The sequence below is a fragment of the Macrotis lagotis genome, chromosome 4 (assembly GCF_037893015.1).
Source record: "Macrotis lagotis isolate mMagLag1 chromosome 4, bilby.v1.9.chrom.fasta, whole genome shotgun sequence".
In the NCBI taxonomy this organism is placed as follows: Eukaryota; Metazoa; Chordata; class Mammalia; order Peramelemorphia; family Peramelidae; genus Macrotis; species Macrotis lagotis.
The window spans coordinates 200,784,344-200,810,733 of record NC_133661.1 but is presented as its reverse complement, the minus strand read 5'-3'; the positions used below and the strand labels follow the sequence as shown (position 1 = coordinate 200,810,733).

General features: G+C 38.9%; 1 protein-coding gene across 1 annotated transcript; it reads right to left on the bottom strand.

Moving 5' to 3' along the window:
• Positions 1-8,941: 8,941 nt before the first annotated feature.
• On the bottom strand, positions 8,942-22,469 carry RPUSD2 (RNA pseudouridine synthase domain containing 2). Its single transcript, XM_074235108.1, has 3 exons — positions 21,920-22,469; positions 18,525-18,821; positions 8,942-17,139 (listed from the first exon to the last, which is right to left on the bottom strand). Exons 1-3 carry the CDS (start codon positions 22,460-22,462, stop codon positions 16,414-16,416), a joined length of 1,566 nt encoding a protein of 521 aa, XP_074091209.1. The 5' UTR covers positions 22,463-22,469; the 3' UTR covers positions 8,942-16,413.
• Positions 22,470-26,390: the final 3,921 nt, after the last annotated feature.

The following is a 26,390-nucleotide window of genomic DNA, read 5'->3' as shown; positions in this document are numbered from 1 at the left end:
CAGTTTTGATTCAAGTTTCAATCAAAAAAATATTTGGCTGATCTTTAACATGGAAAGATAAAAGACAATTTATTCTATCTTAGAGATAAATTGCCAACAGTATTTTCTACTATTTTAATAAACAATTTATCTCACTTTCTTCCTACTGGTAATGTCACATACATCCTATGCAATCTATAATTTTTGTTGAACAAAATAAGTAAATAATGACAATTCTAAAATGCTTCTTAGCTCCCAGGGATAGAAAAAAGGGGAGAGGTTAAGCTAGAATTGAGAAAATCTGTGATTTTCATTCCTTCCCCTCCGCTTTTTTTCCTTGCAGAGAATAAGCAATTTAACACATAGAATGTCTTCATTACTGTCACTGGGACCATTTTGCAGACTGCTCTTGGGGGGGTTATAGGTAACCATGGGGCTTCATATTTCAGGCACCATCAGGATCCCTCTCCAGCCCCAATTTGACAGTTCTGAGTGGGGTAAGTGTGCCAGCTGCGATCATACATGTCCTTTCCTTCATGTTGCAGTAGGTGGAAACCATGTTAGGAACAAGTGGTGAAACAGGAGAGGAAAAACTGCATATATTGGCAGTAGGGAGAAGCCTCAAGTTCAAATCCTACCTTTGAGAGTGTGGTGTGGCTCTGGGGAAATCCCTTAAATATTGTTTCTGCCTCTGTTTTCTCATCTATGTGATGGAACTGGAGTCCATGGTCTCTAAATTTAGGAGTTACAATCTCTAGATCTCTAAGTCTAGATCATATCGTTTTAGTTAAGATTGATACTTGCTCTATGGGGAGGAGTAAGATTGGGGGGAAATTGTAAAACTCAAAATAAATAAAATCTTTAAGTACAAAAAAAAAAGATTGATACTTGCTAGCACTTTAATCCAGAGTCTAATGATTTAACCTCACAAAGCTTTCCAGATCACTCTGTAACACAAGGATAATTCTCATCCTTATAGAATGGTTATTAGGACAGCTGGATAATTTTTACAGAACACTCTATATAGAAGAATAATTAATCAAACGGTAGAAACAAAAGCAGCATTCCCAGCTGAAACCAAGAGCCACAAAAATGCATCCCAGAAACCTAAGCAAGGGGCTTTCTTCCCAGAGGGCAGGCCTCTATTGATTCCAACAATCAGGCACAATAGCCTGCAAGGAGAGAATGAAGAAGAGAGGACAGGAAGCTCCTCAGCTGCAAATCAATAGACCATCTTCCGACTGGAGAAAAACCATTCCTCCTCCTGATGCCTTAAAGGAGAATAGTATCATGCCCCTAAAGAATATAGAAATGACAATAACTTACATTTATTTAGCTCTTTTAGATTTTCTAAGCTGTTACATGTTAACTCGTTTGGGCCTCACAACAAACCGATGAGATGAGTAATGCAAATTTTTTTCTGCACCGACTGGCTTAATTTCTTGGTATTTTCCCTTACACAAGAAAGAAAACAGGACTTAGAGTAAAGGAACTTGCATTTGAATCCCAGTTCCGTCATTACCAGTGTGACCTCAAGTATGATGGATGACGCTCAATATTCCTTGTTCTCGGTTTCCTCTTCTATAAAATGAGAGTAGTGGGCTCCTTCCCAGCTTTAATCTGTGATTTAGTAGTCTACATTTCAACCAGTCAGTCATTTATTATATGCCTACTATCAGTGTGTATTGTGCTAAGCCCTTAGGATGCAAAAAAGAAATAAGACAGTCCCTACACTCAAGGAGCTCACATTGGATAATCCAAACTGCACACCTTGGTCCTCTTATTTATCCTACTCTTGCTCTTCAAGCTAAATTAGAATAATGATCTGGAGATCCACCTCCCCCTCAATTTAATTGTAGACTAGAAGGGGCAGATAAAAGAAACAACGGGATATATTTATTTGTGTAGTTGTTTCTGATATAATGGAAGCTCCTGCAGGGCAATGACTGTTTCATTTTTGTATTTGTAATCCCAGGACCTAGCCAGAGTGCTTGGAACATGGTGTTTACATAGTGGAAACAAGCCATGCCTTGATGATTAATTGACTGAAACTTCCAGCCAAGCCTCTCTTCCTCCTTTTTTTTTTTTGCAAGGCAAATGGGGTTAAGTGACTTGCTCAAGGTCACACAGCTAGGTAATTATTAAGTGTCTGAGGCTAGATTTAAACATTCCAGGAGGCTGTGCTGCTCTATCCATTGTGCCACCTAGCTTCTCCCTCTTCCTCCTTTCTAATCACCTCATCTACTCTTTCTTCTCTTATTCCAGCTCAGTTGTTGTTACTCAGTAATTTCTGATTTTTCATGACCCTTTATGGGATTTTCTTGGCCAAGATATTGAAGTGATTTGCTATTTCCTTCTCTAACTCTTTTTTCACATGAAGAACCTGAAGCATACAGGGTTAAGTGACTTGTCTAGGGCCACAAAGCTACTTCCTGTCTGGGGTCAGATTTGAATTCAGGAGGAAGAGTCCTCCTGTCTCCAGGTCCTGCATTCTCCATCATGCCACCTAGTTGCCCTGTGCTTCCTAGCTTGTACCATGAACTATGATCAAATCAATTCTGCCATCATTCTTGGATGGAGTGTGTATCAATCTACTTTTTTCAGGCCCCTTTTACTATCCCATCAACTTCCCTAAGGGGTTAGTTCCTTGAGGGCATGGATTTGCTTTAGCTTTTGTTTTAGTATTCCCAAGGGGTCTATCTAGGTCATACAAAATGTTTGAAATGATTTTTCATTCCTACATTCATTCAAGGTCCATTTCAAGTGTTAGTTCCTCCAGTTAGTCTTCCCCAGATTTTCTCCAAATGAAGTAATTATTGCCTCAATCCAAATGAGTTATTTCTATCTCTTGTTCCTCACAGCAAATTTTTTTGTTCTAGTTTTTTCCCTCCTCTCTTAGATGTTTGTGTGTGTTGAATGTTTGTGTGTGTGTGTGTGTGTGTGTGTGTGTGTGTGTGTGTCTGTACCTATGTGTTTTCTAGTGTCTTTTCCTTATGGAATTCAAAGTTGACAGTGGAGTCTGTTCTATCACTGTATCTTGTCCATACTTGGCACTTAATAAATGTTCACTGAACTTGAGTCATGAGACAACTGAGACTCAGTCATTTGTCTTGCTTAACATCACAAAGCTAATAAAGGGTTGAAACTATACTGAATCCACATCCTTTAAAAAAAACTAACAATGTTTTTGCACTACAAAATTATGTAGAGCATGAGTAAAACAAATAGAAATTCTTTCCTTCCACAAAACTGATTAAATAGAAGACAGACACATTCAGGAGATAAAATGATTTTATTAATGCCATGAGAACGGATGACATTAATTAGGAAAACTAGAGAAAGAGATAAGGACAAAAGACAAGAAGACAAGCACTCTTTATTTAGTAGGAAGGACTATTTAAGATGAATTTCAAAAAAGTTCCTTAAAGAAAGTCAGAGAGGAATCAAGCTCCGGGTGGGGACCACTATGGCTAGGCTTCTCCAGGGGACTTTTAGGCACTTGTCTGATAATCTATGGAGTATATTATACTGGAACTAAGAAACAGGTCATGATCAGAAGGGCTCTGTCATACCTGGTAGGTAATTCTTGTAGTCACCTTCCTCGTGTAGGTCATTCATATGAGAGGGAAAGGTCCTGATGCATTTCAGAATTACCCACAGGTAGTATGGACAGGGATGCAGTAAAAGCTTTTTGGTCTGTCTCAGAGGAAGTGAGAAGCAATGTTCTAATCCCAAAGAACTGGAGAGTTAAGTCATGGGAGAGGACATGGACTCTGAGGGAGAAGGGGATAGAACCACAAATGAATTCTCCAGATTGCTTTGGTTCAGTCCTTGTCATATAATAGGCAAAGCTCAAACCAGCACTTTCCTAGGAAGGGCAAACCCTGGAAAGTCCTTAGACCTATGAACCAAGTCAATCAAGGAAAATTATTGCAACCAACATTTATCAATCCATTACTCTGGGTATCTTGTGTAAAGTGCTGAGGATACAAGAAGAAACAGAGCCTATCTTCCATTGTGAACCTTAGAGGAAATATGATATGCCCACAGACAAATAAATACAAGCCATAAAAAAAGTTATACAAAGTTAATTTAAGAGAGAAAGACAACTAGCAATTAAGAAAGGAAGTTCAAAAAAACCTCTTTCCTCCCTGATATTTACATAGTGTTTTTTGGTTTGTAAAGTGCTTAAAAAATATTATCTCATTTGATCCACAAAACAACCCCAGGAGGTGGGTACTGCTATTATTACCATTTCCCAGATGAGAAAATTGAAGCAGACAAATAATTTGCTCAGGGTTACAATAGTGGTAAGAGTATAGACATAGAGTCAGGAAGACCTGAGTTCAAATCCATCCTTAGATACCTACTAGTTGTGTGACCCTGGAAAAGTCATTTAACCTTTGTCTGACTTACCTTATCTACAAAATAAGGATAATATTAGCACCTCCCTCTCAGGATAGTTGTAAAAATAAAATGAGATGATATTTGTCAAACATCATAGAAATTGATGGCTCATAGTAATAGTAGTAGTTCTAAATGTCTAAGACTACATTTGAACTCAGGTCTTTCTGACTCCAGAGCTAATAGTCTTTTCTACCCCTCTATCTGGTTGGTTGGTTGTCCTTCTTTCTCAAAAAATGAACAAAATGACATCACTCTGTTAAGAGTCAAGCTACAGTGTGTCCAAATTGTAGTTAATGAGACCAATATAAGCTCAGAATGCCCTACCACAGGTTGGGCACAAATAGGTCACAGGAACATTTGGATGAACTAGGGTTTCCAGCAAGCCTACTAATTTGAATATAAAATGTGCTCCCATTTATAAAAAGATTAAAACCCTGGCTACCTATTCATTGATTTCACCAGTAAAAGGAAAAGGTATTTTCTTATCCATTATCTGCATTATCCTCTCTTCATGCTTATTTTTTCTCAATTTGGCACTATTTTCTTCTTTTAAATTTTCTCAGCACTGGAGAGGGTGGTAGTGTTAGGGAATGTCAGGCTAAGTGCTTGTTTTCTGAGAGCATAGACGTGATAGTAACAGGAGATAAAGTGTAATGCAGTTCAAAGTGTACTAATTTGGATGTACAGGAGTTGGGATCAGATCCTACCTCTTTTTTTAACTGCCTTTGAGCTCTTGACCTTAACTTACCTAGACCACAATTACTTTAACTGTTTGACTGAATCAATGAACTCTAAAGTCCCCTCTATATCTATGATTCTATGAAATTGTTTGCTTAGGTACCCTGGTACTTTTACTGTTAAGTGATCTATACTCACCTAAATAAGAAGTATTAATATTTTTTGAAGTTAGGATTGTTCCAAAAAAGGAAGAAGAGCAATCTAGACATGGATCACTTTGAACAAAGGTCTTTAAGTGAGAGGGAAAATTATGTACTGTACCTATTGTGCCTATTTTATTGATACAGAGAATTGTGTGGAATGGGAGGGTACTGTGAAACATGACTACAAAGGTAAACAAAAAAAAACAGATTGTGGAAGGCTTTAAATACCACACTGAGGCTTTATTTTATTCTGGAGGCAATCAGGAACCACAGAAAATTATTCACTAGGGAAGTGACAGGACCAGATTTGTGTTTAAAGAATATCAATTTGACAGCTGTGTGTTGCATAGATTCAAGAGGGAACAGTTTGAAAGCATGGAGACCAATTAGGAGGCTGCTACAATAGTCTAGGTAAGAGGTAACAAGAGCCTAAACTTGAAAAAAATAATGGTTTTGGAGGAGAGTAGAGAGAGAGATAATAGGGGGATCTAAAAAAAAGATATCAATAAAAAAATCAATTTTTTTTGAAATAAGAATTGTTTTATTAAAAAAGTTGATCTGGAATAGGACTTGAAACAGTTGACTATTTCATCTATTTGTTTAAAAATCACTGTCCTTGTCCAAATTAAAATTGGTTGACAAATCTCAGGCATGAGCAAAAATGGAGGCAATAAAGGACACCAAAGAGATCTTGGAGCAGAGGGTTTGCTTTGGGTAAGATTGGCCAATAACATTACAAGAATAGGTTGGAAATGATTCTTCAGACTAAAGCTAGAGCTTTGTCAACAACTATGTGCTAGACCCTATACTGAGTGCTAGGAAGAGAAATACAGAGAATGAAATATCTCTGTACTCAAGACACTTACATTCTAATGAAGGAGACAGTACATCAATGTAAGAAATACAGAGCATAGACAATAAAGAGAACAAATATATACATAGTCATTAAGTAGAAGATAATTTGAGAGGAGCCTACATTCTATTGGGGGAGATAATACTTTCAGGTAAGGTGGAAAAGCCCTGTGATCCTTAGGTTGCAGCAGCAGAACAGCTGGTGATTTCTCTTCTTTAACATCAGTGTCTGATACTGAACCATGTAACAATACCAAAGATGACAAGAATATTCTTTTTTAGGTCTTCAGTAGATGTGACTGCAGTCCTCATGGGAGGCACTTGCCAGGCTGTATCTCTATAAGAGTTAGGATGTCAACTGTAGGCACTGGGCTCAAAACATTGCTATTCCAGAGGCTCTTGGGTTCGGGGTCCCAGGTTGTCTCCAGTGGGATCTGAGGGGAGATAATGGTTCAGATAATGCTGGTGATTTGACTTGCCTGGAAAATTCTATATCCTGTCTCTTCTTCATAGTGTTTTTTTAAATTTATTTTTATTAAAGATATTATTTGTTTTACAATTCCCCTCCCCCCCAATCTTGCTTCCCCCCCCCCCACGGAAAGCACTCTGTCAGTCTTTAAAAAATCAATTTTTTAAAAAAAAGATATTCTATGGAGAGGAGATAGGTGACATATTGTGGAGGTAGAATTAACAAGACTTGGTAACTTTCACCTAACATGGTGGGTTAAAGAGAATGAAGAGACAAAGACGACCCTGAGATCATAAACTCTGGTGATTTGAAAGATCATGCTACATGGGGTTTGGGCGGAAATGTCATAAGCTCCATTTTGGACATACTGAGTTTGAGAAGCCATTGGCACTTTCAGGTAGAGAGGTCCAGGGCGCAACTGGTGACATGAACCTCAAATTTGAGGTTAGATGTATTCATTTGGACATCTGGCCCATGGGAATTAGTGAGTTTACTGAAGAAGACTGGAGTCACATAAAAAGATCCAATTCCTGGAAAAATCGCCAAGCTTAGTGGATGGGAACATGATGATATGTGATCTACCCAAAGAAGACAAAGGAGTATTCAGACAGAATCAAGAGAAGAGTGTCAAAAGCCAGGGGAGGCTCAAAGAAGGTCATAGAATTTAAATTTGGAAGGGACCTCAGATGCCATTTAATCCAACCCACACTTGACAAGCATTTCCTATTACCCCATAACTAATAAGTGGTCATAGGGTCTGTGTCCAAAGTTCTCCAATGAAAGAGAATCTTTCATCTCCAAAGGCATCTCATTCCATTTTTGGATTGTTCTAATTGTTTGAAAATTTTTTTTCTGACAACAAACCTAACTTTGTCTCTCTTTGTCTTCTACCCCTTCTTTCTGGTTCTGTCCTATGGAATCAAGCAGAACAAGTTTGCATTTTAACAACTTATTTTACACAGTCAGCATATTCTCATAAATCTTCTCTTATCTAAGCATCCTGTAAACAGGATTACAGGATTTATAGGATCTGAATTCAAATTCATCCTACCTATGAGATTTTGAGCTTAATTTACCTGGGACATAATTACTTTAGCTTTTAGACTCAATCAATGAATTCTATGGTTCTATCAAATTGTTTGTTTGGGGCACCCTGGTATTTTTTACTGCTAAGTGATCTGTTAACTCATCTTAAACAACTTGTTTCTTCCAATAATCCTCAGATGACATGGATCCAAGGCTGTTTACCATTCTGTACCAGCTTTGAAAATATTTTCTCATATCAATATTCTTCTTAAAGTAACCCTTATAGCTCTAACATTCTATGGTTCTTGTTAGGTATAAGGATAATAAACTCCTTTTATATATTCTGTATGTTTTTAACACCTACCCGATAAGGTATTCAACACATACTGGAAGACTAATAATGCTTGACTAAAGGAGGATGAGGCAGTACAGCATAAGCTTTTGAGGGGTAGGAATGATTTTGTTTTGTTTTGTTTTTAGTCTCCAACCTGGACACAGAGATAGTTGGTTGGTTCTTGACCTTTGTTATCAAAGAAGACCAAAATGACATCACTTTGTATGAGATAAATTACAGTGTGTCCTACTTTGGCTGATCAGACAAATATGAGCTTGGAATGCTCTACCACAGGTTGTGCACAAATAGTCCATGTGAACACCTGGACTGGGTACTCTAGACTTGTGTATGCCACATTTCCTATGAGCTACTTCAATTCTGCCTTCGTCATAGAATGCAGCGCCCTCATTGATGAGGGCATGCCATACTGGGTGGCCCTGTGCCACTGTCTCCCAATCAATTCTAAAGTTCTTTAATGAGACCTTTAGGGTGTCTTGGTATCACTTTTTCTGACCCCCTTGTGAGCGCTTGCCCTGTGTGAGTTTTCTACATATTTTTTTTTGGCAAGTGTTATGCCTGGCATTCTAACAATGTGTCCAGCCCATAGTAGTTGCACTGGAGTAAGGCTGGAGGCTAAAAACAAAACAAAAACAAAATTCCTACACTCCAAAAGCTTATGCTGTACTGCTGCAATCACCTTTTGTCAAGCATGGGTTACCTGGACACAGAGCAGTCACTTCATAGATGCATGCTGAATGGAAAATGTACTGTATACAAAGTAACAGCAATATTACAAGATGATCATCTATGAATGACCTACCTTTTCTCATCAATGTTGTGACCCAAAAAAACTCTGAAGGATTATGACAGATAATCTATCCATCCCAAAGACAGAGATGATGGTATCTGAATATAGATTGAACCATACTTTTCCCCCACTTTTTCTTGAAATTTCTGTTTTTGAGGGGGTGGGTTATGTTTATTTTTTAAAACATTTTTTATCTTGAATTTTACAATTTTTCCCCTAATCTTGCTTCCCTCTCACCCAACTCCCAGTAGGCAGTCTGTTAATCTTTACTTTGTTTCCATGGTATACACTGATCTAAACTGAATGTGATGAGAGAGAGAGAGAGATCATATCCTTAAAAAAAAATAAAGTATAAGAGATAGCAAAATTACATAATAATATAATGGGGGGTTTTAAATGAAAAGTAAGTCTTTGATCTTTGTTCAAACTCCATAATTCTTTCTCCATCACAGATATCCCCAAATTGTGCCTGATTCTTGCACTGATGGAATGAGTAAATCCATTAAGGTTGATCATCAACCCCATGTTGCTGTTACAGTGTACAGTGTTTTTCCTGGTTCTGTTCATCTCACTCAGCATCAGTTCATGCAAATCTTTCCAGGCTTCCCTGAATTTCCATCCCTCTTGGTTTCTAATAGGACAATAGTGTTCCATGATATACATATACCAGTCTGTTAAGGCATTCCCCAATTGATAGACATTCACTGAATTTCCAATTCTTTGCCACCACAAACAGGGCTGCTATGAATATTTTTGTACAAGTGATGTTTTTACCTTTTTTCAGCATCTCTTCAGGGTACAGACCCAGTAGTGGTATTGCTGGATCAAAGGGTATACACATTTTTGTTGCCGTTTGGGCATAATTCCAAATTGCTCTCCAGAAAGGTTGAATGAGTTTACAGCTGATGCAACAATGTATCAGTGTCCCAGATTTCCCACATCCCTTCCAATATTGATCAGGTTGTTTACTTTTATAACATGACTTATGGGGATATTTTTCATGATTACACCTTTTTAACCTATATCAAATAACTTGCTTTCTCAATGAGGGGGTGGAGTGGGATGAAGGGAGCAAATTTGGAACGCAAGGTTCTGGAAGTGAATGTTGAAACTTGTTTTTGCATATAATCAAGGGGAAAAAAATAAAATATCCAAAAAAATTGCATGCTGAATTGAATTGAATTAGGAAGTGGAAGTAAATGTAAAGCAAGAGTAAAAGAAGAATGTAGGAGTTAATAACTAAGATGTAAGAGAAAGGGCTAAGGATTCCTCCTGACATCTTTTATTTATCATCCTACAAACTGCTAGGCTTTGGGGTGTGTCTTTGGTCCATGGATGATTTTGTCATGTACAGGACTGGCTACATATACAACTCTAGAGGTTCAGATATTCTTAGTAAAAAGGAGATGGACATCACAGAAGCAAACAAGGAGGCAAGGGCAACCTCAGGTTACACATTCTCTATTCTACTTTGACTATGGAAATGCATTTCATTTGGTGTTTAAAGAAATCTGCACCCCCAGTACAGGAATACAAAAGGTCTTGATCTCATTAACTGTAAGTTTCCTCTCCTGAAAAGATCCTACATTTCCACTCTCCTGATCTCTCCTTTTTTTTAGAATCCTATGCTTTCTTCAAAATTCAAGTCCTCTCTAGGACTGATGCTCTATCCACTGCGCCACCTAGCTGCCCCTTTCCTTTGAAATTAAGCTCAGGTTCTACCACTTACTTAGGATTCCCTGATTCCTCCAGGACTCTGATGTCCCTTTTCTCTAGCTCTTCCCCTATATAGTCAGTTGCCAAATTGTTTTGATTCTATCTTCAAAATATGTCGTTGCTCTTTTCTCTACACACATGACCAACACTTCTAATCTGGGACCTAATCATCTCAATTTTGGATTATTAAATCAGCTTCTTGGAAGGCTAGCTTCCAACATTACCCTTTTCTAATCTACCCTTGAACCAGCTCTCAAATGTTTCTAAAGTACAAAGGGGGATACGTCCCACTCTTACCAAATCTCTCCATTTCCGCTAGAATAAGATATAAACTTTTTCAGGTTGGCATTTAAAGCACTGCATAACATAGCTCCAGTTTACCTTGCCAGCCTCATTTTATATTATGTCCTTTCATTCACTTTGCACTGGAGCAGGGTTTCTTGCTATTCCTGGAACTCAATAGTCTAACTCCCTGCTTCAGCATCTTTGCAAAGGCAGGGATCTCTCCTTTCTTCCACCTCAGCCTTGCATCCTTCAAGGTTTAGCTGATGTGCTACTTTCCAAGGAAGACTGTCCTGAACTGCCTATAGTTGTTAGAATCCTCTCCTTAAAACATACCTCTTTGGGCTTCAGTTTCCACATCTATAATGAATGAGGTGGTTTATACAAAATAATACACTGAGCTCCTTCAAGATCTCACCCAGGGACACCTAGGTGGTGCAGTGGATAGAGCACTGGCCCTGGAGTACCCGAGTTCAAATCTGGCCTCAGACACTTAATTACCTAGGCTGTGTGGCCTTGGGCAAGCCACTTAAATCCCATTTAACTTGCCAAAAAACTAAAAAAAAATGTCACCCAGCTCTAAATTACACGATTCTATGACTATATCTGTATATCTAGTAACATAGCTTGAGTTGGAAAGGATTTTGAAGGGTGGCAAGGCCAAACCCCTAATTTGACATATAAAGAAACTGAAGTCATCAAGATATGTGTATCCTTTCAATTGAATTAAGCTCCTTTGGGTCAGGAACTCATTTTTATTTTGCCAACTAGCACAATTTTTTTTTTTTGCTAGCATCCAATAGGGGCTTAAGAGATATATGTTGAACTGGAATCAAATTGGAGACCTTATGCAATACTATACTTTGTTGTTATTGTTTTTCAGATGTGTCTGATTCTTCTTGACTTCATGGACCATTACACACCAATGCTATTCATGGAATTTTCTAGGCAAAATTACTAAAGTGGTTTGCCATTTTTCTTCAGTGGATTAAGACAATTAAGTCATAAAACTAGTGTCTGAGGTTGGATTTGAACACAGGCCTTTCTGATTCCAGTCCTAGAACTTTATTCAATGAGCCTTACAGCTACCCAGTAGTATATTAGGGACCTATAAAAACAAAAATAAATTATTTCTTGCCATTAAGTCTACATTATAATGGCAGGACAAGAAGGACACAGACAAGTAAATATAAAATTTTTAAGGAGAATATATAGTTTTAAGGAAAGAGCCCCAGCAAATTGGGGAACTGTGAGGAGCACAGTGTATAAAGCACTTACCTTTTTGTCACTCAGGCTGGCAAATATGGGAGTAATTTTCAGCTCTACATTATCCTTTCCCAACTCTGTCACCCATAGGACTAAGTCCATAGTGCACCTGTCTCCTTCTCTCTGGTCAAACCATTACCACAGACTTTAGGTTCATGGCACTTCACTTAGATTACTATAAATGCCTAGATTGATCAATATTTTTTTTAGGATTTTTTTTTTGCAGGGCAATGGGGTTAAATGACTTCTTGCCCAAGATCACACAGCTAGGTAATTAGCATCTGAAGTCACATTTGAATTCAGGTCCTCTTGACTCCAGGGTCAGAACTCTATTCACTATGCCACCTAGCTGCCCCTTGATCAATATTTTTTAAAGTGTCTCCTGCGGTTCAGACACTGCTAAGAGCTAGAGATACAAAATGAGACAAAATACAGTCCCTGCCTTCAAAGAGCTTACAATGAGGGAAACAACACAAAGACAAATATAAAGAGATTAAGAGGGACTGTGAAAGTCTTCCAATAGAAGGCAGGAGTTTAGTTGGGATTTAAAGGAAGCCAGGGAGGTCAATCATCAGAGCAGAAAAGTAAATTCCCAGAGAGAATGCCTGAAGTTGGGGGGGGGGGGTCCTTTTGTTGTGAAACTGCTAGGAAGTCAGAGTCACTAGACTGGAGAGCATGCATTGGGAAGTAAGAGTGTAAGAAGACTGGAAAGTTAGAAGGCTTAGGAAATGAAGGGTTCTGGACACTAAGCAGAGGAGCCTGCATTTGACCCTAAGGGTAACAGGAAGCCACTGGAATTTACTGAGTAGGAAGATGAAAGGGTTGGATCAGAACATTAGGAAAATTCCTTTGAAGGCTAAATTAAGCTAAATTGAAAAGGAGAAACACTTGAGGCAGGCAGATTCACTAGCCAACTTTTGCTTTTCTCACTTACTCTTGCTTACAATTTATCCTCTGAATTAAATTTCCACACAATTGCCAATCTTTATAAAGTACAAGTCTGACCATATCATTCCTCTCAAGAACTTTCGGTGGTTCCTCACTGACTGTAGGATGAAATGGAAGTTCCTTATCTTTATGTAATGAAGCCTCCCACAATTTGGCTCTAGGTTAACATTCTTGATTTTACATTATGTACATTCATTCACTGGGTTCCACATTAGACTTACTATTCTCATCCTTGATATTCCCATTTCCCACTGTTCTATCTTTGTTCAAATTGTCTTCCATGTTTGGAATTTACTTTTCTTCAAACACTCATGCTAAGGAGAATATATAATTTTAAAGAGCGAGTCCCAGCAAATTGGGGAACAGTGAATAAGTGTACTTACCTTTCTGTCACTCAGGTTGGCAAACCTGGGGTCATTTTCAACTCTACATTCTCCTTCTTTTCCAACCCTTTTAGGATCCAACATAGCTTGGGTACAACCACATACATGGAGATTTTTTTGATACCTTCTCCCCATGGATTAGTGCGCCAACTTCCCCAAAATTATCTTATTTGCATGTTATAGTACATATATATGTGTGTGTGTGTGTGTTATCTACATGATTACTTTGACTTGGTACCATAACCTTGCACAGTGCTTTTAGCATCACATACAGCAATAGTTTTCTAGGGTAACTAGCCAAGTTTTGAAGATAGGCATTTTGAGAAGCAGAAATGAGTGAATTCTAGACATAGGGAATAGGTTAGAATATAAGCAGGCAGGGAAAAAAGTTTAAGAAAACGCTGACATTGCAATTATGCTGGAGCATACTGAATGATGGGCAGTAATGTGATATAAAGTTCAAAATGTAGGTCAGAGCCAGATCTTGGAGGGTCTTAAATGCCAGGGTTATTTGCATTTTATTATGCCAGAAGTAAAGAGGAACCAGAAAAGGCTCCCGAGTAGAGAAATAACCTAGTAAGTTCTGATGTAGGGAAGATCATTTTAGATGGATTGGAGGAGGAGTTGGAAGCAGGGAAATCAAATAGTTTAATTAATAGTTCAGGTCAGTAGTGTTAAACTAAAATAAAAACAGGGGCCATTAAGCCCTACAGGCCATGTATTGACATAGAAATCCATATATTGACATTATCTATTTCATTGCATTTTAATTTTGTTAAATATCTTCTAACCATACTTTAATCTAGTTCAGTCTGTACTAGGGAGTAGCATATGGCTTGATTACTTCTTGTCTAGGCTACAAATGTTAAGGGACTGAGTTAGGTTGGTGGCAATCTCCTAGTACATTGTGATGCTGAAGTAATCATGGGTTCCCAAAAGCTGTCTAACAAAGTATGAACTCTGAAGGGTCCTCCTAAGTATATTATTAGAGGCTGTTATTAGAGGCTTAATAAATGCTTGTCTACATTAAGTGCCATGAGGCTCATCAAAAGGCTGAGGTTTTTTTTTTGCAACTCAATTCACTGTTGATGTCTCAAGTCACAGAGTAATAGCAATCTGCATTAGGGGAGGATAGCTCACATTTGATGAAATTAAGGACTCTCAACAAGGACCAAACATCAAAGTAAGGTCATAACTTGCAAGTGAATTGGATTTAAGTGAGATAGGGCTATACAAAGTCACCAGGCTCACTCTCCCCTCCACAGCCATCTGGGTCCAGTGCTAAGATAGAGATCAGGATGACTGGAAATGGTCCCAGATGCAATGGGAGACCTTGGTCTTTATAAGCTAAGGTCTTTCGCAGATCTCAGTTTGTCTGATATAACACCCATTCAGGGATTAAGGTTAGTAAAAAAGGAGGCAAAGAATAACCTCTTTTACCAACTCGAACTACACCCACACATCTAACACTCAATACTAGAGCCAACTAGTCAGTTTGGGAGAAGCTGTGGGAAACAGTCCAACCTACTATTGATGGAACTATGAATTGGTACAACTATTCTGAAAATCAATTTGGGATTCTGAGAGAAAAGTCAGTGTGCAAAGATTTAGAACTAAGAAAGGAATTCAGGGAATGTCTAGTCCAATACCTATATTTTGCAGTTGAAGAAACTGAGTCCCAATAAGGGGATCTTATGAGATGTTATAAGATCTTATAGGATACAAGATCTTATGAGAAAAAAAAAGATCTTATGAGTACAGTAGGAATTTGGGTCCTGTCTCTAAATCCATGGATTTTTCTACTTTGTCATATGGTCATGTGGACCACATGAATCCTCTACCAGGAACATACCTAGGTCCCAAGCAAATCAAAATATTTGCAGAAACGAAAACAGGAAACAACAGTAGGGGCCCAATGATTATGGAAAAGATGAACTGTGATATATGTGGAATATTATTATACCATAAATAATGATGAATTCAGAGCTCATGGGAATTGCTGTATGAACTGATAACATGTAAAGAAAGCAGAATCAGAAGAACCACGGGTGTAATAGTTATATCACTGTAAATAATAACAAAATTTAAATCAAATACAATGAATGATGTGGATTTCTGATGCCTGTAGTTGGGATATCTCTTCTTGGTGGAGAATGTGGGGCCTGGGCACCATTACACACTATCTGTCACTTGCAGTTATACTTAAGTTTTTTGGTTGGTGTTGGGGGAACCGAAAGACATAACTGGGAAGGGATCACAATATAAAAACCAAATTTCTTATTAAAAATATTACCTACTTGACTAAAATAGCATTTAGATGGTATACACCTAGGGTAGGGATAGGTAAACATTTTTCTGCCAAGGGTCATTTGATATTTGTAACATCACTCCTCTGCTATATTTGGCCAAAGATTTAATTAATTCACCCCCTAAAAAGCTCCTAGATGTATTGAATTTCAAGTCCTGCCTGCAGATGCCATGGCAGTGTCAGACAGACAGCCTTATATGGCCCACAAGCTGACCTTCCTTGTCCTTGACCTAGAGAAAACAGGAACCAAATCACAGTGGAAGAGACAAAAACGTTCTGCAGCAGGGAGAAAACCTCTACTTGCACAGTAAAGAAGTTTGAAGGGAATAAGTTACAACCACAGAGTTTGGAACCAAGCAGAAGCACCAGAAAGCGCAGAGAACAACCCCCAAAAGAAAGATATTGGGGAGGTTAATTGGCTTGCCCAAGGCCACATAGCTAAGTAATTATTAAGTGTCTGAGGCTGAATTTGAACTCAAGGCCGGTGCTCTATCCACTGTGCCATCTAGCCGCCCAAGGAACATTTTCAGAATGAAGAGATGCCAAAACTTTGGCTGGAGGTAGGATGGCAAATGAGGTATATAATTTCCCCTTTGCTCTAGAAAAAAGAGCAAACTTCAAAGCCCAAGACTCCTCCTTTCCAGTCCTGAGTGCCAACAGTGAACTTCCACTTTCCCTCATTAAGAGAGGTCTAGCCATAGAAGCTGTGAGACACTTGTCTCTAATGTAGAAGGCAATCCAGGAACCATTCCCCTCAGTCTTCCTTCCAGTCATCCTGTGCCCAGGCAGGCATGGGTGAAGAGTACTCAAAACCTGGTCCTTTATAGCGTAGGGCATGAAGATACATCACCAGCTCCTGAGGCAAGGGGTCTTGTCTCACCAAACGGCACTCCTCACAGAGAGGGTCCATCTCTTTGTCTTTAAGTCCTGAGTCAGCTGCCTTCTCAGGGGCCAGTTCTCTTGTGTCTAAATCAATGGATACTGCTTGGTTTGGCTCCTCTGGGTTTTTGGTGGGTACAGGTGGCTCTTTCAAGTCCTGCTTGAAAACTGGGTCTGAGGAGGATTTAAGATCTGGGGGTAGATCCCCTTCAAAGAGATCCAGAACATTCAGGCTTTGTTTGGCCCGGTGTTCCTCCAACAGGTCCCGTAGTAACTCATCATCTGTCTTAGGGACATGGCCACCTCGGCCCCGGGCAGGACCCCAAGCTGCTGTGTTATAGATGGGGTCATTGATTATAGGGTGGCCCAGGAACTGCAAATGTACCCGGATCTGGTGGGTACGACCAGTAAGAGGCCGACAGAGGACCACACTAGAGTGACCATTGTAACTTAGTCTCTGGAACACAGTTTCACAGGATTTGCCCCGTGGGTCTACACGGCAGAGCCCCACCTTGTAGGATACCACCAAGATGGGCTCCTTGCAGGTGACTTCTTCAGCAGGGAACTCTCCTTCCACACGGCACACATATTCTTTCTCCAGCTACAGAGGAGAAGACTAAGTCAGCAAAGACGTTCCAGCTCTTAGATTGCCACCCCCAAGTATTCTGGGTCTACTTCTCCCACATCCAGATTCAACAGTCCCAGGAGTCTAATCATGGAGTTTTCTTACCATCTAAGCTTCCCTATTCCTCTTACAGGGCATCTCCCTTAAATATTAGCACCTTCCCCACCTGCTTATCTGCACCATAACACATTATATATTTTTAAAAATTTTTAAAAAGTCTATTTAGTATTTTTTTCTCCAGGTACATGACGAAACAATTTTTAACATTTTAAAAATTATGAGTTCCAAATTCTCTCCCTCCCTCTCCCACATCAAGAAGGCAAGCAATTTAACATAGGCTATACATGTGGAATCATGCAAAACATTTCCATAATAATTAAGTTAACACATTAGGTCTCTGATAAATCAATGGTCCAAGACAATTCTGAAGGACTCATGATAAAAAAAAAAATACTATCTAACTCTAGAGGGAGAACTGAGGAACTCTGGGTGCAGACTGAAGCAGCTTTTGCAACATGGCTAATATGGATATTATGTTTCATATATATATAATTGAAATAGTTTGCTTTCTCAATGGGTAAGGGAGAGACTGTAGAGAGGGAGAGAATTCGAAACTCAAAATTAAAAAAGAATGTTAAAAGCAAATATATATTTATTTTTAATAAGTTTAGTTTTTTTGCTTTCTTTTATATTTATTTCAAAACATATCCTTCTCTCTTGCTCCATTAGCAACTATCATTACCCAGAAAGCAAAAAATTTATAACATTTCTGTTACTTTGCAATGAAGAAAAAAAAGAAAAATATCCAAAAAATTCAGCAACCAATCAAATGAATCTGAATGTACATGCAATATTTCATATCCACAGTCCCCCACTTTTGCAAAAAAGGGAGAGAGGTACATTTTCTCATCTCTTTTCCAAGGTCAAAATTGTTCATTATAATAGTATTCAGTTCAGATGAAGAGGCTTACTTATTATGTGATGTTGAGCAATTTATTATACTCCTATGAATCTTATCATTTGTAAAATCAGGAGTTAGAATAGATCCCCTAGTAGGTCTCTTCCAACTTTAAATCTTTATAAGCCTATGCTCTCTATCCTTGAGTCCTATGAAAACAATATCGAGATTTCAGTCTGACCTTGACCAGGTGATTTGAGATTTAAAGTTCAAAGACTCTCTTCCCAACACTGGTCATTTGAAAACAATAAAGATTTCAGTCTGACCTTGACTAGGTGATGTGAGATTTAGAATTCAAAGACTCTCTTCCCAGCCCAACACAGGTCATCTGTGGGCTCAAACTATCTTGACCTTTGAGAAGAACTTTAAGTGGAAAGGGCCCTGCTTGCCCACCTAGCCCTACCTGCCGATCTCTAACTTGTTCATGAATCCGCTCAGAGACAGCAGCTGTCTTGGCAAACATGAGCACCCCTGAGGTGAGTCGATCTAGCCTATGTAGTGGATGCAGCTCCTTAAGCTGGTGCTCCTTGCCCAGGACAAAGATGACAGTATTATGGCGGAAGCGACCACAAGGATGAACGGGCATGGAGGAGGGCTTGTCTACCACCACAACTTCATCATTCTCAGCTAGCAGGTGGATGGGCTCTGCTGTCACAGGGGGTTCATGCCGGTGGACAGTGTTCCGGAGGAAATCGTTGTCCTGCCAGAGAAATACAGCATCAATAAGTCAATACCCAAATGGGAAAGGAGCAATCAGGGACACAAGAACAATCACTACCATTTGGGAGTTAAGAGTCAGAATGACAAGTCTTGGAATCTAACCCTTACATTTTACAGATGAGGAGACTAAAGAGTAAGAGACCTAGCTGAGGACACAAAACCAATAAATGTTTGATTAAGGGCTCGGCTCTGGGTCTTCTCAACTGCAAGTTCAGAACTCTTCCAACTATGAAATACCATCTCTCAAGGTTTTGTTGTTGTTGTTGTTTTAGGTTTTTGCAAGGCAAAGGGGGTTACGTGGCTTGCCTAAGGCCACACAGCTAGGCAATTATTAAGTGTCTGAGACCAGATTTGAACCCAGGTACTCCTGACTCCAAGGCCGGTGCTTTATCCACTACACCACCTAGCCGCCCCTGTTTTTTTTTTAATGCTTTTTTTTTTACACAGTGCTCATTTCCTAGTGACTTCTTGCCCTTCCATTTCTTCACAGGACTTTTGCTAAAGACATTCAAACAAATCTTACATTTATAACCATATCACACATCCCCCCAATAGAATGTAAGCCTCTTGAGTTCAAGGACCAATTCATATTTTATTTTTGTATTCCTGGATATATAGGGCTTGGTATATAGTAGGCACTTCATAAAGGCAAGATTGACTGACCAATGTCTGAAAATGTTCAAACCTACAGTGTGCTACCCACCACTTTGCCAAGGGGTATGTTTCATCATCAGTCCTCTGAAATTACAGCACACAGAAATTGATCATGGGTCCTAAAACTCAAGGGAATTCCTCAAACTGCTCACTCATGTATTTGATGCTGTTTAGTTATTTTGGTTGTTATCTGATTCTTCATCACCCATTTGTGTTTTTCTTGGCAAACATGCTGGATTGGTTTGCCATTTCCTTTTCCAGCTCTTTTTTATAGATGAGGAACTGAGGTAGTCAGGGTGAAAGGTCAAACAGCTGGTGTCTAAGGTCAGATTTGAATTCAGGTCTTCCTGACTCTAGGCCCAGTGTTCTATTCACTGAACCATCTAAATACAACTCTGATAGGTGCTAGAGAAATTTATACAACATTCAGATAAGGAAGTGGCAGCTCTTACAGAGCTTATTTCCTCTTGGTGGAACATGAGGCATGGCTCCTAAACTGACTTCTTTGAATGTCTTTTTTTTTAAATAAAGTGGGGGAAGAAATGAGAAGTAGATAGTGACAGTGATGCTTATTTAATAAAACATTTTCAAAAAAGGAGAATGCTATGCTCATGAGGAATAACTACAATCCTCATTATGAATGGAGATTAATAAATCACATATATAATTGGGCAGTCAGTAAATTAGACATATGTAGTCTCAGGTGTCCAGGAGACAGAGTTGGAAAAAACACTTCTTGCACTTAAGGAATTTACAACAGAGTTATGACATGTGTACAGAAAGTTATAGTAAAATTTAACAGTGATAAGTACATAGTACTTATAAGTACTATGTACATAAGTACATAAGTACATAGAAGGTAGAGAATCACACCACGTGGGGATGTCAGGAAGGATTGGGTGGCAGCAATTGAACAAGTCCCTGAAGGAGAGTATTTTACAGGCAAAGGTATAAGAAGCTATTCAGGTATAAGAACACTGTGTATCAATATACAGAGAGTAGAAAAGTAGTAGTAGTACTAATAATATACAAAAAAGGGAAAAAATGTAAAAATGGAAAAGATCATGTGAGCCTTATAATGCTGGGAAAAAGGAGTTTGTATCTTATCCTATGTAGATAATGGGGCACTATGAAGGTTTTTGAGCAGGATCAGGCTTTCATAGTCAGAAAATTACTTTAGCAATGATATAAAGGAGAGTGGAAGTATATATTAACTCGTAGGTCTGATAAGGTAGGGCAGAAAAGATAGGATGTTGGTGATAAAATCAATAAAACCTGACCACTAATTAAATGTAGGAGCTAAGAAAGAAGCAAAGGATGAAAATGGTTGATATGACAAACCTATATTACTGGTTGTATTACTGACAGAAACAGAGATGGGAAGAAAAGTGAGTTTAGGAGAAGAGTAAGAAATGACTTGATTTTGGAAGTGACATGCCCAAGATGGATTAGAGGTCATCTGTAATTCATATAGAGATTGTGACTGAAGTCAATGGGAGAAGCATAGAGAAGAGAAAGGAGATGCTGAGGACAGACAATGGGGAATAACCAGCCACATTTAAAGGAAGGGGTGAAGAATAATTAAGACTTCAAAAAGAATGGGCAGAAAAGCAAGGAGAGAAAGTCAAGACATATTAGTTATTGTGCAAATCAGGCGATTACGGGGTATCAAAGGGTGGATGTTCAACAAGAAAAATGAATCTTACTTTTAAAACTCATGAGATTATTATCGGGTACCAGCATGATGCTAGGGTTTGGTGGCTAGAAACTACTGGGTAAGGACAATGAAGACATCTTCCAACTAAATTTAGCATTAATTAGCTCATTAGCACATAGCACCCAGTGCTTCCTGACTTGACTAGAAAGGAAAACGACACCAAAAAGAACTAGGAAAATAGTGCCAATCTGTCCATGGTCTGTCCTTTAGGAATCTGGGAAACTCAGTTAAGGACTCTCAAAGAGGTCAAGCTAACTACTTCCCTAACCCAGTTAAGCGGATAAATTGCTCCTGCTAATTTAGAACAAAAAGGCAGAGTCCCTGTCTGTAAGGAGCTTGCTCCCATTTACATAGGAAAAGTATACAAGGATGAAAAGTAATAATAATAATGATGATGATGATGATGATGATAGCTAGGATCTATACGGAACTTTGAAAATATCTGTCTCAGGCCATCCTCACAACCCTCACTTTGTGAGCTCAGTGTCATTATCCTTGTTATGCACATAGGGAAGGTAAAGTTGAGAGATTAAGGGATTTATTCAGGGGCTACAGTGTTAGTTAAATGTTTGGGGCTGCATGTGAACTCAGGTCTATCCCCCGGAGCCATCGGAGATGGAGCCAGAGAGATCACTGGGTGGAGGCTTTGCTGGGGAGTCATTTGCGTGGGTCCCCGCCGTCTCCCCCTCCTCTCCCAGGGGCCCCACCTTAAGGATAACGCCGAGGTCGTGCACTGGCTGCTCGTTGAGGCGCAGGCGGCCGGTCCTGGCGGCCGCCTCGTAATAGGCGAGGGGGTGGGCGCGGAACTCGGTGCTGTAGACGTGGAGCAGGCTGCGGCCCACCCAGCGGCCCTTGCAGTAGGTCTGGAAGTCGAAGTAGTAAGGCCGCACCTTGCGCAGCCCGCCCTCGAAGTAATAGCTGGTCTCGGCAAAGTGCTGGTCGCCGAAGCTGACCCCGGCCCGCCGCTTCTTGGGGGCCGGCACCAAGCGCTCCCCGACCTGGCCGCGCCGCTTCTTCCGCCCGCCCGGGGCCGGCGCCGGGGCCTGCTCTTCCTGCCGGCCCGGCTCTTCCGGCGCCTCGGAGCAAGCGGAGGGTCCGTCCTTCCGGGCGGGAGCCTCGCTCCCACAGCTCGCCATCCTCGCCCCGCAGCCGCGGGGGCTTCCCAGCAGGCCGGCCGAGGCCAAGGTCCGCACGGCAGGGCGAGCTGCGGCGAGCAGGGAGCAGAGAAGCCCGGACCCTGGCGACCACATAGACCGGCGGCGGTTCGCCCACGTGGGAAGCGCCCGCTCTCTACGGCTCGCGGAGACGACGTCACCTACGCACCGGCCAATCACCACGGCCGAATGTGGAGGCCGCCAAGAGAGCTGTCGCAGGCGCAGTGACGTAAGGGGCGCCAACTGAGGGAGGGGCCCTGGGAAGTCGTTAAGGCCTTTGCTGCTAGAGTAAGGACAGTCTTGGTCTTTTAAGATCGCAGCGTGATAGTACGTTGGAGGCTTTCTCCATTTAAAAAAATGTGGGTTGTATTTTTTTACATATTTATTTCTCCCAATACTCCACCTCTTACAACAAATAATTTTTTTCTTTTTTTAAATTTATTTATTTTGAATTTTAAAATTTTTCCCTAATCTCGCTTCCCTCCCCACCCCTCCACAGAAGGCAGTCTGTTAGTCTTTACATTGCTTCTATGGTATACAGCAATATTTTTAAAGGAAGAAAGAAAAAGATGAAGAGATACAATCAGTAAACGTATTGATATAATGGAAAGATCTGAAAATGTATAGCATATGCCCTATCTATGGGATTCTCATTCTTTAAAGGAATGGAGTGGGGAACTAGTTAACTTTTTTTTATATTTTTTTAATTTTATATTTTTAATATATTTTTAATTCTAATTAACTTTTAAGAGTCATTTAATGGAAAAGGGGGGGCTAAGTTAGGTGGCACAGTGGATAGGGGTCCTGGAGTCAGGAGGACCTGAGACAATAATTAACTAGCTGTGTGACCTTGGGTAAGTCACTTAACTACATTGCCTTGCAAAAACAACCAAAAAAAGTCAGTTAATGGAAGGTATATGGAAATAGACTCTTGGAGTGAACTCATCCAACCATTCTAGAAAATGATTTGGAATCATGTCTGAAGATCATCAAACTGATTATCCTTTGAACCAGTAATACAGCTAGCTACTTGGTCTGTACTCCAAAGAGAACAAAGAAAATAGGGAAAAGATCTATAAATACAAAAATATTTATTACAGCTTCTTTTTCAGCAAAGAAGTGAAACTCAAATGGAAATTGAAGAGATGTCCATCACTTGGGGAAATGACTATGGTATAGGGGAGGCTAGGTGGTGTAGTGAATAGAGCACCGGCCTTGGAGTCAGGAGTACCTGGGTTCAAATCTGACCTCAGACGCTAATTATGTAGCCGTGTGGCCTTGGGCAAGCCGCTTAGCCCCATTGCCTTGAAAAAATCTTTAAAAAAAATGACTATGGTATATACTTGTAATGGAACATTTATTGTGCCAGAAAAAAATTGGAAAGATATATATATATATATATATATATATATATATATATATATATATATGCAGATACTAAGTGAGCAGAACTAGGAGAATGTTGTACAATATTGTACAATGATTAACTGTAACTGACTTAGCTCTCAGGAATATTATGATCCAAGCAATTCCAAAGGAATCCCCCTAAAAATGCTATCCATTTCCTGAGAAAGTACTGATGGAATTTGAATCCAGATCAAAACATACTATTTTTTGCTTTTTTTTTTTTAAAAGCATGACTTATATGGAAATATGTTTTGCTAACTGCACATGTATAACCTTTATCAAATTGCTTATCTCAGGGAGGGGGTAAATTAGGAGAAGAGAGTAAAAATTTGGAACCCCAATTTTTTTTAAAATGTTGAAATTGTCTTTACATGTATTTGAGAAAAAAAATTCTGTTAAAGAAAAAAGTAAGTAAAATCAATTTATTGGAAAAGTCTGAATATTGTATGATGTGTTTCATATCCATAGTTCTCTCACCTCTTTAAAGGAATGGAATGGGAATCAGTTTACTTTTAAAAGTCAGTTAATGGAAGGGATATGAAAATATAGCTCTTCATATGGTACTGTTGGTAGATCTGTGAACTATGTCCAAGGAGCACACCCTTTGACCCAGTAATAACACTACTAGGTTTGAACCCCAAAGAGAACAAAGAAAATAGAGAAAAGGACTTATATGTACCAAAATATTTATAGAAGCTCAAACATTGAGGAACGTTTATACCACAAGTTGTGCTACATGAATGTAATGGAATACTTACATTGCTACAAGAAAAGATAAAGGAAGTGGTTTTAGAGAAAACTATGTTGTCTTTTGCAAGTTCAATTTAAATCAATGCTTTTATCATGTATATAAATGTAAAACCTAAATTAGAATGCCTTCTGTTGGGGGGAGGGGGAGGGAAAGGAAGAAGGTAGAAAAATTGTAAAACTCAAAACCTCACAAAAAAAAGATTGGTAGAAAAAACTGTTGGATGTATTTTGAAAACAAATAAAATGTTTGTATAATAATAATAATAATAATAATAATAATAATAATAATAATAATAAAAAGAAAAACTTATGAACTGATTCAAAGTGAAGTGAGCAGAACCAGAACAATGTACATAATAATAGCAATATTGTACCCATGATCAACTGTGACTTAGCAACTCTGATCAATATAATGATGTAAGACAGTTCCAAAAGAGTAATGATTAAAAAGTGGTATCCATCTCTAGAGAGAGAACTGATGAACTCTGAGTGCAGATGGAAACTTGCCCCGCCCCACTTTATTATATATCTATTTTCTTGCTTTTTTGCAACATTGATAATATGGAAATATGTTTTGTATGACTTCACTTTTGGGTTGATAATGAGTATCATACTGGGCATTACATTTACAAGATAATGAGTATTGCTTGTCTTTCTCTGGGTGAAGAGGGATTGGAGAGAGGGAGAGAATTTGGAGCTTAAAATGAATGTTAAAATAATGATTCTTTTTAAAAAAGTTAACATTTCTGTTTCTCAATTTTCTTATCTATTAGATACATATAAAAATAGGGGCATGTTATGATTCATAGGGCTGTTGTAAAGAACAGATGAGATGCAAATGAAAGCATGCTTAGAAAAAATAAAAACACTATACAAACTATTATAGTCTAGCATGATAATATGCTAAATCTATACCAAAATGGACTTGAAGGTTAAATCTTTACAGTTTGTTTGGCCAAACACATTCCATTCAGCATCCAAAAAACCCCCATTGCATCCTTATTCCCTCCAAGATAAATATAGTCTCTTGTTTTGCATTTAAAGTTCTTCACAGAGGTGGCTTAGCCTTATCAGATCTAAAATTATATTAAGCATCAGTCCTCAAAACTGTCTGGTGTTGGCTAAGAAATAGAGTCGTGGATCAGTGTAATAAACTAGGTGTAATAGCAGGAAATGATTATAGTAATCTTTTGATAAACCCAAAGAGTCCAGATATTGGGATAAAAACTCTCTCTTCGATAAAAACTGTTGGGAAAATTGGAAGTTAGTATGGAAGAAACTTAGATTAGACCAACACCTCAAACCCTATACCAAGATAAGATCAAAATGGATACAGGACTTAGACATAAAAAACAATATTATAAGCAAACTAGAAGATCAAGAAGTAGTTTATCTGTCAGATCTATGGAAAGGGAAAGAGTTTGTGATCAAGGAAGAGATAGAGAACATTCAAAACAGACTAGATAATTATGATTACATTAAATTAAAAAGCTTTTGCACAGACAAAACTACTGCATCCAAGATCAAAAGAAATGTAGTGAATTGGGAAACAATTTTTGCAACTAGTATTTCTGACAAAGGATTCATTTCTAAAATATACAGAGAACTGAGCCAAATTTTCAAAAAAAACAAGCCATTCCCCAATTGACAAATAGTCAAAGGATATGCAAAGGCAATGTTCAGCTGAGGAAATCAAAGCGATCCATAGCCATATGAAAAATTTCTCTAAATCATTAATTAGTAGAGAAATGCAAATTAAAGCATCTTTGAGATACCACCTCACACCTCTCAGACTGGCCAATATGTCCAGAAAGGACAATGATCAATGTTGGAAGGGATGTGGGAAATCTGGGACACTAATACATTG